Source organism: Choloepus didactylus, chromosome 20, assembly GCF_015220235.1.
Source record: "Choloepus didactylus isolate mChoDid1 chromosome 20, mChoDid1.pri, whole genome shotgun sequence".
In the NCBI taxonomy this organism is placed as follows: Eukaryota; Metazoa; Chordata; class Mammalia; order Pilosa; family Megalonychidae; genus Choloepus; species Choloepus didactylus.
Genome location: NC_051326.1, coordinates 45,889,723 through 45,902,232, shown reverse-complemented (window position 1 = coordinate 45,902,232; position 12,510 = coordinate 45,889,723). Strand labels below are relative to the sequence as shown.

Genomic DNA, 12,510 nt, shown 5'->3' with positions numbered 1-12,510 from the left:
ACCGACGGTGAAATCACAAACAGAACCCAGGCAGGGGCCCAGTCGTGTTCCTGCCCCTTCCGAGCAGATGGTGTACACCCCAAGATGCATGCTGGAGGGATCCAAGGGTTCCATGTCACACTCTCAACCCTGGGCAAGCACTAATTAATAGTCATTCACAGACAAACATCATCAGAGGGAGTCCCAAAATGCAAAAGACATACCTTGAAAACTTAAGTTGAAATTGTTCATTTATTTATGAAAAAGTCTACATGTGTTGTTTGCATTTTAAAATAAGGTTTAAAATGCCAAGAAAAGTGCCATTAACTCTAGGTGATTAGTTAAAGCCAAATCCACATTTATATTTAAGTAGATGTCAATAATCATGCAAACTAATAATGAAACAGGATAAAAACATATTAATAATATTTTTATTTTTAAAGAAAACCTCAACATTAAGAACGAATCCTATTTTCTTTGAAGCTGGATCACCTTCCTATTAAAAAGAAATAATAAAACAACAGCATAAGGAGGACAGACAACTCTTTCTTCCACAGTAAATGACACTGTGTGCTTATTAAATTCAAACAAATACCCCCAAATCAAAACATCATTCTCTCATTAACCTGTGAAAATAATATAGAAATTAGCTTTAGTAAGTTCTCTCAAGAAAAAATATTTTGCTCCCAAAGCACACCAATAAATATTTACATTAACAATCACCAACATAAGTCATTTTAATTTAATCAGATACAACAGAAGAAAAAAATTCATTTTTACTTTAATAGATCTCTGTAGTTAAGAAAAATTTGATTTACAGCTCATATTCCAATGTTATTTGCCTCTGTTTTCGAATTTTGAGAAACAGTATTATAAAGGACTGTTTTGCCAAGTGTCCATCACAAATATATTACCAAGGTGAATTTTCAGGCACTTAACGTAACAATATATGAGGCATAACAAACCTCCTGGTCACAGTACTACAAAACTCCCAAAAGAGTGAAGGAAATGGCATTTCCAACCTCCCTGCATATAAATAAAATTTCCAGAGTCTCAAATACATCATTTACTTTCCTGTGCCTCAAGACAGTATTAGCCAAAGACAATCCTAAACCCAGCTCCTGCTGTAAAATGTTTATAAAAATCATTAAACGTGACATGTTTGTATAATCATAGCAAGCATTTTTTTAAGGAGAGTAAGGGTAAATCTGTATACCAAACTATTTACCTGAGGAAACTTCAGATTTTTCAACTCAGCTATTACCTTGAAAATAATAAGCTTTCCTCTACATTAAGAAACAAAGAAACCCTCCACAATTTCCAGGTTCTAAAAAAAATGGGAATTTGTATTTTAACACCACTTTAAAACATGCCCCTCTTTCAAGGCTTTATCAAGTAAACTTCTTGTTCTATTAAAAATATATATATATTTATTTACTTATATACTATGTTGTCCAACAATGTGTTCCACCACCAGGCATGTTCAGATATTCCAAAGGAATGTTAAATAGAACAGTCACTTAAATGAAACAACACAAAAATGCACAATGAACAATTTGAAGACAGTGTGTTTTGTTTTTGTTTTTGTTTTAATATGAGGGGAAACCACAGTGTAACTGGAGGTTTTTTGTTTCCTTTTTAACAACAACAAAAAATACACAAACACACACTTTTACCCAAGATAGAGATTTGCACTGCCTGCTTGATAAGAGCCATACTGCTAGACACATTACTTGTATACCTGATACAGAGGATCCCATTACCAAAGACAATTAGCAAGTCTATAGACAACTTCAATCTGTATGAGAGAGAGACAGAGAGAGAGAGAGAGATAATTCCACAGTCATGTTTTCAAACTAACCATAAATTACTCCTGTGGGGGGAAATACACACTTTCTTACAGATGTAACATCAATCGCAGTAAGTATCTCATTTTGTAAAACCAAAATCCTGGGTATAATAGAAAAGAGGCACTTACAGTATTTTATATACAGTTTGAACTCTACAGTGAGCAAGTTAATGCTTTCCAAACAAAATTAAGAGCAACAAGTTACTAAAATTTATCCACACTTTATAGCATTCTTTTATTAACCTGTAAACAAAAAAGGAGAACACATTTTTAGGAGAAAATAAAGATTAATATTTTTAAAGTTCAGGAGAAATAAAAGTAAAATCTCAGAACAAGAGCCACCATTACCTCTGCAATGTGTACACTAGAAGCTATGCTTCCCTAGGCAACAGTGAATATGCTTTTTAAAACTGAATATATACTCAAATTACTATTCCAGTATTTAATTTGTTTACATATTTTTAATTTTAATAATAAGAAATTTTAATTTGCTACAAATTTAACTTAACCTTTGGAAAACTGATTTTGCCACTTGGATTGCAATTTTCTGACAACAGAAAAGAATTGCGCAACTGCTACATTCTTGTGTTTCACAGACTGTACATATATGTTGCATGCAAGAATAAAGTAGGTAAATTGTGAAACAAAGAAATATAACCAAGAATGGCATGAAAATATTTTTGTTGCAAACAGCAAATCATACCTGGTATCTTAGGGAACAGCATCCCAGTTTCAGCAAAACATGGATTGTAAGTAGTACAATAAGGCAATCAAATGTACAACCCCTATATATCTTCACTAAGGAATCACAGTATGTTTACGAATTTCAAAATTCAACATATGAAAATAAAATTCCAAATGTGAAACACAGGCACAAAATAAGATTCTCTACTCTTTTTAATATAGGAAACAGACTAACAGCTTAATGATATACTAATAAAAAAATACTATGATACAGCAAATTCTAAGATTCTTAATAAAATGAAATACAAAGGTGCAATATTAGGCCAGTAATGGTTTGAAAATATATGGAAATTGTGGACTTTTTCTTTTATATAGTATTTCCTCTTCCACTCTCATTCTAATTCTTCCCAGTTATCAGTAAGATTACCTTTGCTTTGTCGTCTAATACTGACCAACTTTCCAGCTGACTTGATGCTCCACCGGGAGCTATTTCCTGAGCTGGCCAGGGTAGTGTATTTAGTGGAGCCTTTAGTATCATCCTCCCAGGCTGGCCAGGACATATGGTCACTTGAGGTGTCACTTGAATCAGCTGCTACATCTTCAAGACCAATTTTTGGAGGTTCCCAACCTTCAATCTCATCTGGTTTTTTAGATTGTATATTCTGTTTTAAAACCAAATTGTCCCAAAATCCAGATTTCTTCTCTGTCTTCAACTCTTCCTTTAATCGTAAATTAGTTCTATAGAGATGAAAAAGTTAAGTGTTGGTGATCCAGTGATTTTAGGGCCTCAAACTGCAGCAATTTCATAAATTTAAGGTTCTTTAAAAAAAAAAATTTTTTTTTTATTGTTTAAAAAGTTAACACAAAGCTATCTGTAAAATTTAAAATATTAAAATTAATAAGGAAAAACAGCATCACCATATGTTGGTAATGAAACTTACAAATGCCATATTTTAGGCAGAATACCATTTGGCAAAATAAAAGCAAAGAATTAGTTCTCTGACAAAAAGACCCAAAATTAAGATCACAAAAAGACAACTGTTTCAAAGCAAAACAAAAGGCAGTGTGTTCAGGTATTTACAAAACCAGACCTATGAAAAGCCACAGTCCAGATTAGGAAATAAGAGTGAAAATTTATTTCATTTACCAAAATAGATATTCATCGGTTACTCATATAGCAAGCTAATCTCAAGCATTAAATTACTAATTTGTTAAGCAAAAATAAAAATTTAGAGTACTGTCTATTAAAAAAAGGATAAGAAGGTATACATCGAATGACGATCATCATGAATAACAACAACGAAAACAAAAGACTGTACAGAAGTGTCACTATCTAGATCAGTGGCTCTCAATCCTGACTACATGAGAATCATCACTTAGGAAACATTTTTTAAAATACCACTGTCCAGGTCTTACCCATAGAGATTCTAACTTAATTGGTTTGAGGTGGGGCCAGGGCACAGGTATTTTTTAAAAGCCTCCCCAGTAGATTCTAACATGCATCTAGAGTTGAGAAGCACTGATGTACTCATAGATCATCCTGACAGCAGAAAACTGTAGATTGAGTCCACTTAGCCAGAGCACACAGTAAGGGCCATATATCCATCCGTCTGGTAAGTGCAGAAAAGTTGCCATAGTTCTCAAACAAAAACTTTTCCTTTTACGTTTACCAACATGCATCATCTAATCAAATAACTCTTCAAATCACTGGGAAAATATGCTATTGGAAATACCATTAGGTAGAGTTGTCACTGGGTTTCTACTTTCAACTTTAAACACACCTTTAAAATTTCAAAATATTTATTAAGCAGCAGCAATATCAGTTTAAATGTATTTAGTTTTCTAAAATCTTTACCAATCAACTCCTTTCCATTTTTACCTGCATTTTTCTTTATTTTATGAAACTACTAAACATCTTATGCATGGCTCAGGCTGCTTTAAGGCTAATAAATTCAATTTACAATAGCTGGTTTGAGAAACTTTTTTTTTTTTTTTTCACTTTTCCTTAACTTTTCAAAATGTTTATAGTTCCTCCCCTGCCCCCACCAAAAGTACATCTTTCTTTCTTTTGCCTCCAGAACATGAAAAATTACTTTAATTCCTTTGTTTTTACTCACTAAGATGAAGTAAATCCTAATTGTCACATGAGAGGGATCCCTACTACTATTTGCCATTCAACAGGAAAAGGGTGGGGGTAAGAGAATGAGAGAAACAGAAACACGGAGACAGAAGAGAAGAGAGAGGCAGACAGATTTTACAAGTAAACTAACAAGTTACCAAGTATATACAAGAAGAGTTTTAAGCTAAACACTCTTTTCACCATTAGAGCAATCATTTTCCACCTTCCTAAGTGATTACCTACCTTTGCAGAAATGACCATTTTCTTTAAACATTTATGACTTACCCTTTAGCCTTGGGAGATTTACTTCTTTCGAGTAGATATTGTTCATCATCCTTATTAAACAGAGAAGTCACTTCCTTCCAACCTCGGAAACTTGCTCCCTGAACCTAATAAAAGGTTAAGAAAAATATCCTGAAATATGATATACTGAATAAATAGATAACAATTTTATATTCCAGTAATTATGGAGCTAGAATTTAGAATTGACAAAGACTTCCTTTTACCTAGCTAAATCTGCATGTATTCTAAAAGTTCCCATTGGCTACTAGTTATCTGAGATGTTATATTACAGTCCTATCAGCTTCAATGTTATTGAGGAAAAAATACCTAAATTTAGTAACAGACCAATCAATAATCATACGATGCAAATCTAACATTAAAATACTTTAAAATGTTAAAAACGCAATAAAAAATAAAGTGATACTAAAACCAAACTCAGAGGCAGGGCAAGATGGCGGACTGGTGAGCTGTATGTTTTAGTTACTCCACCAGGAAAGTAGGTAGAAAGCCAGGAACTGCATGGACTGGACACCACAGAGCAATCTGACTTTGGGCATACTTCATACAACACTCATGAACACGTCGAACTCCTGAGATCAGCGAAATCTGTAAGTTTTTGTGGCCAGGGGACCCGCACCCCTCCCTGCCAGGCTCAGTCCTGTGGGAGGAGGGGCTGTCAGCTCCGGGAAAGAGAAGGGAGAACTGCAGTGGCAGCCCTTATCGGAAACTCATTCTACTGATCCAAACTCCAACCATAGATAGACGGAGACCAGACACCAGAGAATCTGAGAGCAGCCAGCCCAGCAGAGAGGAGACAGGCCTAGAAAAAAACAGCACGAAAAACTTCAAAATAAAAGCGGAGGATTTTTGGAGTTCTGGTGAACATAGAAAGGGGAAGGGCAGAGCTCAGGCCCTGAGGCGCATATGCAAATCCCGAAGAAAAGCTGATCTCTCTGCCCTGTGGACCTTTCCTTAATGGCCCTAATTGCTTTGTCTCTTAGCATTTCAATAACCCATTAGATCTCTGAGGAGGGCCCTGTTTTTTGTTTTTTTTTTTAATCCTTTTTTCTTTTTCTAAAACAATTACTCTAAGAACCCCAATACAGAAAGCTTCAAAGACTTGCAATTTGGGCAGGTCAAGACAAGAGGAGAACTAAGAGAGCTCTGAGACAAAAGGCAATAATCCAGTGGCTGAGAAATTTTACTAAACACCACAACTTCCCAAGAAAAGGGGGCTGTCCGCTCACAGCCATCATCCTGGTGAACAGGAAACACTCCTGCCCATCGCCAGCCCCATAGCCCACAGCTGCCCCAGACAACCCAGTGTGACGGAAGTGCTTCAAATAACAGGCACACTCCATAAAACTGGGTGTGGACATTAGCCTTCCCTGCAACCTCAGCTGACTGTCCCAGAGTTGGGAAGGTGGAGCAGTGTGAATTAACAAGCCTCATTCAGCCATCATTTCAGCAGACTGGGAGCCTCCCTACACAGCCCAGCAGCCCAGAACCGCCCTGGGGGGACGGCACTCACCTGTGACATAGCACAGTCATTCCTCAACAGAGGACCAGGGGGTGCACGGCTGGAAGAGGGACGCACTTGCAAGTCTCAGGAGCCATAGGCCAATACCAAGGACTTGTGGGTCAGTGGCAGAGACAGACTGTGGCAGGACTAAACTGAAGTATTAGACTATTGCAGCAGCTTTAAAACTCCAGGATCACCAGGGAGATTTGATTGTTAGAGTCACCCCCACTCCCTCACTGCCCAGAAACATGACCCATATACAGGGCGGGCAACACCAACTACACATGCAAGCTTGGTACACCAATTGGACCCCACAAGACTCACTCCCCCACTCACCACAAAGGCAAAGCAGGGGAGAACTGGCTTGTGGAGAACAGGTGGCTCGTGGACGCCACCTGCTAGTTAGTTAGAGAAAGTGTACTCCACGAAGCTGTAGATCTGACAAATTACAGATAAGGACTTCAATTGGTCTACACATCCTAAAAGAACCCTATCAAGTTCAGCAAATGCCAAGAGGCCAAAAACAACAGAAAATTATAAAGCATATGAAAAAACCAGACGATATGGATAACCCAAGCCCAAGCACCCAAATCAAAAGATCAGAGGAGACACAGCACCTAGAGCAGCTACTCAAAGAACTAAAGATGAACAATGAGACCATAGTACAGAATACAAAGGATATCAAGAAGACCCTAGAAGAGGATAAAGAAGACATTGCAAGACTAAATAAAAAAATGGATGATCTTATGGAAATTAAAGAAACTGTTGACCAAATTAAAAAGATTCTGGACACTCATAGTACAAGACTAGAGGAAGCTGAACAACGAATCAGTGACCTGGAAGATGACAAAATGGAAAATGAAAGGATAAAAGAAAGAATGGGGAAAAAAATTGAAAAAATCAAAACGGACCTCAGGGATATGATAGATAATATAAAACGTGCGAATATAAGACTCACTGGTGTTCCAGAAGGGAAAGAAAAGGGTAAAGGTCTAGGAAGAGTATTCAAAGAAATTGTTGGGGAAAACTTCCCAAATCTTCTAAATAACATAAATACACAAATCATAAATGCTCAGCGAACTCCAAATAGAATAAATCCAAATAAACCCACTACGAGACATATTCTGATCACACTGTCAAACACGGAAGAGAAGGAGCAAGTTCTGAAAGCAGAAAGAGAAAAGCAATTCACCACGTACAAAGGAAACAGCATAAGACTAAGTAGTGACTATTCAGCAGCCACCATGGAGGCAACAAGGGAGTGGCACGATATATTTAAAATTCTGAGTGAGAAAAATTTCCAGCCAAGAATACTTTATCCAGCAAAGCTCTCCTTCAAATTTGAGGGAGAGCTTAAATTTTTCACAGACAAACAAATGCTGAGAGAATTTGCTAACGAGACACCTGCCCTACTGGAGATACAAAACGGAGCCCTACACACAGAGAAACAAAGAAAGGAGAGAGAGACTTGGAGAAAGGTTCAGTACTAAAGAGATTCGGTATGGGTGCAATAAAGGATATTAATAGAGAGAGGGGAAAAATATATATGACAAACATAAACCAAAGGATAAGATGGCTGATTCAAGAAATGCCTTCACGGTTATAACGTTGAATGCAAATGGATTAAACTCCCCAATTAAAAGATACAGATTAGCAGAATGAATCAAAAAATATGAACATCAATATGTTGCATACAAGAGACTCATCTTAGACACAGGGACACAAAGAAATTGAAAGTGAAAGGATGGAAAAAAATATTTCATGCAAGCTAAAGCCAAAAGAAAGCAGGTGTAGCAATATTAATCTCAGATAAAATAGACTTTAAATGCAGGGATGTTTTGAGAGACAAAGAAGGCCACTACATACTAATAAAAGGGGCAATTCAACAAGAAGAAATAACAATCGTAAATGTCTATGCACCCAATCAAGGTGCCACAAAATACATGAGAGAAACACTGGCAAAACTAAAGGAAGCAATTGATGTTTCCACAATAATTGTGGGAGACTTCAACACATCACTCTCTCCGATAGATAGATCAACCAGACAGAGGACCAATAAGGAAACTGAAAACCTAAACAATCTGATAAATGAATTAGATTTAACAGACATATACAGAACATTACATCCCAAATCACCAGGATACACATACTTTTCTAGTGCTCACGGAACTTTCTCCAGAATAGATCATATGCTGGGACATAAAACAAGCCTCAGTAAATTTAAAAAGATTGAAATTATTCAAAGCACATTCTCTGACCACAGTGGAACAGAATTAGAAGTCAATAACCATCAGAGACTTAGAAAATTCACAAATACCTGGAGGTTAAACAACACACTCCTAAACAATCAGTGGGTTAAAGAAGAAATAGCAAGAGAAATTGCTAAATATATAGAGACGAATGAAAGTGAGAACACAACATACCAAAACCTATGGGATGCAGCAAAAGCAGTGCTAAGGGGGAAATTTATAGCACTAAACACATATATTAAAAAGGAAGAAAGAGCCAAAATCAAAGAACTAATGGATCAACTGAAGAAGCTAGAAAATGAACAGCAAACCAATCCTAAACCAAGAACAAGAAAAGAAATAACAAGGATTAAAGCAGAAATAAATGACATAGAGAACAAAAAAACAATAGAGAGGATAAATACCACCAACAGTTGGTTCTTTAAGATCAACAAGATTGACAAGCCCCTAGCTAGACTGACAAAATCAAAACGAGAGAAAACCCATATAAACAAAATAATGAATGAAAAAGGTGACATTACTGCAGATCCTGAAGAAATTTAAAAAATTATAAGAGGATACTATGAACAACTGTATGGCAACAAACTGGATAATGCAGAGGAAATGGACAATTTCCTGGAAACATATGAACAACCTAGACTGACCAGAGAAGAAATAGAAGACCTCAATCAACCCATCACAAGCAAAGAGATCCAATCAGTCATCAAAAATCTTCCCACAAATAAACGCCCAGGGCCAGATGGCTTCACAGGGGAATTCTACCAAACTTTCCAGAAAGAACTGACACCAATCTTACTCAAACTCTTTCAAAACATTGAAAAAAATGGAACACTACCTAACTCATTTTATGAAGCTAACATCAATCTAATACCAAAACCAGGCAAAGATGCTACAAAAAAGGAAAACTACCGGCCAATCTCCCTAATGAATATAGATGCAAAAATCCTCAACAAAATACTTGCAAATCGAATCCAAAGACACATTAAAAAAATCATACACCATGACCAAGTGGGGTTCATTCCAGGCATGCAAGGATGGTTCAACATAAGAAAATCAATGTATTACAATGCATTAAAAATTCAAAAGGGAAAAATCAAATGATCATCTCAATAGATGCTGAAAAAGCATTTGACAAAATCCAACATCCCTTTTTGATAAAAACACTTCAAAAGGCAGGAATTGAAGGAAACTTCCTCAATATGATAAAGAGCATATACGAAAAACCCACAGCCAGCATAGTACTCAATGGTGAGAGACTGAAAGCCTTCCCTGTAAGATCAGGAAGAAGACAAGGATGCCCACTGTCACCACTGTTATTCAACATTGTGCTGGAAGTGCTAGCCAGGGCAATCTGGCAAGACAAAGAAATAAAAGGCATCCAATTGGAAAGGAAGAAGTAAAACTGTCATTGTTTACAGATGACATGATCTTATATCTGGAAAACACCAAGACATCGACGATACAGCTACTAGAGGTAATAAATTTAGCAAAGTAGCAGGATACAAGATTAAAGCCCATAAGTCAGTAATGCTGGAAATGAACAAACTGAAGAGACACTCGAGAAAAAGATACCATTTTCAATAGCAACTAAAAAATCAAGTACCTAGGAATAAACTTAACCAAAGATGTAAAAGACCTATACAAAGAAAACTACATAAGTCTATCAAAAGAAATAGAAGGGGACCTTAAAAGATGGAAAAATATTCCTTGTTCATGGATACGAAGGCTAAATGTCATTGAGATGTCAATTCTACCCAATCTCATCTACAGATTCAATGCAATCCCAATCAAAATTCCAACAACCTACTTTGCAGACTTGGAAAAGCTTGTTATCAAATTTATTTGGAATGGGAAGATGCCTCGAATTGCTAAAGACACTCTAAAAAAGAAAAACCAAGTGGGAAGACTTACACTCCCTGACTTTGAAACTTATTATAAAGCCAAAGTTGTCAAAACAGCATGGTACTGGCACAAAGATAGACATATAGAGCAATGGAATCGAATTGAGAATTCGGAGATAGACCCCCAGATCTATGGCCGACTGATCTTTGATAAGGCCCCTAAAGTCACTGAACTGGTTCATATTGGTCTTTTCAACAAATGGGGCTGGGAGACTTGGATATCCATATCCAAAAGAATGAAAGAGGACCCCTACCTCACACCCCACACAAAAATTAACTCAAAATGGACCAAAGATCTCAGTATAAAAGAAAGTACCATAAAACTCCTAAAAGATAATGTAGGAAAATATCTTCAAGACCTTGTGTTAGGTGGCCACTTCCTAGACTTTACACCCAAAGCACAAGCAACAAAAGAAAAAATAGATAAATCGGAACTCCTCAAGCTTAGAAGTTTCTGCACCTCAAAGGAATTTCTCAAAAGGGTAAAGAGGCAGCCAACTCGATGGGAAAAAAATTCTGGAAACCATGTATCTGACAAAAGACTGATATCTTGCATATATAAAGAAATCCTACAACTCAATGACAATAGTACAGACAGTCCAATTATAAAATGGGCAAAAGATATGAAAAGACAGTTCTCTGAAGAGGAAATACAAATGGCCAAGAAACACATGAAAAAATGTTCAGCTTCACTAGCTATTAGAGAGATGCAAATTAAGACCACAATGAGATACCATCTAACACCGGTTAGAATGGCTGCCATTAAACAGGAAACTACAAATGCTGGAGGGGATGTGGAGAAATTGGAACTCTTATTCATTGTTGGTGGGACTGTATAATGGTTCAGCCACTCTGGAAGTCAGTCTGGCAGTTCCTTAGAAAACTAGATATAGAGTTACCATTCGATCCAGTGATCGCACTTCTCGGTATATACCCGGAAGGTCGGAAAGCAGTGACACGAACAGATATCTGCACGCCAATGTTCATAGCAGCATTACTCACAATTGCCAAGAGATGGAAACAACCCAAATGTCCTTCAACAGATGAGTGGATAAATAAAATGTGGTATATACACACGATGGAATACTACGCGGCAGTAAGAAGGAACGATCTCGTGAAACATATGACAACATGGATGAACCTTGAAGACATAATGCTTAGCGAAATAAGCCAGGCACAAAAAGAGAAATAGTATATGCTACCACTGATGTGAACTTTGAAAAATGTAAAACAAATGGTTTATAATATAGAATGTAGGGGAACTAGCAATAGAGAGCAATTAAGGAAGGGGGAACAATAATCCAAGAAGAACAGATAAGCTATTTAACGTTCTGGGGATGCCCAGGAATGACTATGGTCTGTTAATTTCTGATGGATATAGTAGGAACAAGTTCACAGAAATGTTGCTATATTAGGTAACTTTCTTTGGGTAAAGTAGGAACATGTTGGAAGTAAAGTAGTTAGGTTATTTGTCTTTTTCTTACTCCCTTGTTATGGTCTCTTTGAAATGTTCTTTTAGTGTATGTTTTTTTTTAATTTTTTTTTAATTTTTTTAGTTTTCATACAGTTGACTTAGAAAAAAAAAAGTTTAAAAAAAAAAAAGAAAAAAACAAGGAAAAAGATATGCAGAGTCCCCTTGAGGAGCTGGTGGAGAATGCAGGGGTATTGGCCTGCCCTCGATGGTTGCTAACATTCCCATAGAGATAGGGGACTGGTGGTTTGATGGATTGAGCCCTCTACCACGGGATCTGCCCTTGGGAAGACTGTTGCTGCAAAGGAGAGGCTAGGCCTCCCTATAATTGTGCCTAAGAGCCTCCTCCCGAATGCCTCTTTGTTGCTCAGATGTGGCCCTCTCTCTCTGGCTAAGCCAACTTGAAAGGTGAAATCACTGCCCTCCCCCCTACGTGGGATCAGCCACCCATGGG

At 36.9% G+C, this 12,510-nt stretch overlaps 1 protein-coding gene across 2 annotated transcripts in view; it reads right to left on the bottom strand.

Annotated features, from left to right (window-relative positions):
- Positions 1–396: 396 nt before the first annotated feature.
- LOC119516811 (testis development related protein) overlaps positions 397–12,510 on the bottom strand; it is a 58,445-nt gene continuing 46,331 nt past the window's right edge. Inside the window, exons 3-5 of one of the 2 annotated variants that reach the window (XM_037813279.1) lie at positions 4,917–5,020; positions 2,940–3,250; positions 397–2,071 (exon numbers count right to left, since the gene is read on the bottom strand). In XM_037813279.1, the coding sequence (XP_037669207.1) occupies positions 2,067–2,071; positions 2,940–3,250; positions 4,917–5,020 (420 nt within the window). In that variant the 3' untranslated portion in view covers positions 397–2,066. Of the gene's footprint in view, positions 3,251–4,916; positions 5,021–12,510 lie in introns of both variants that reach the window. The other variant, XM_037813278.1, reaches the window with a different exon arrangement.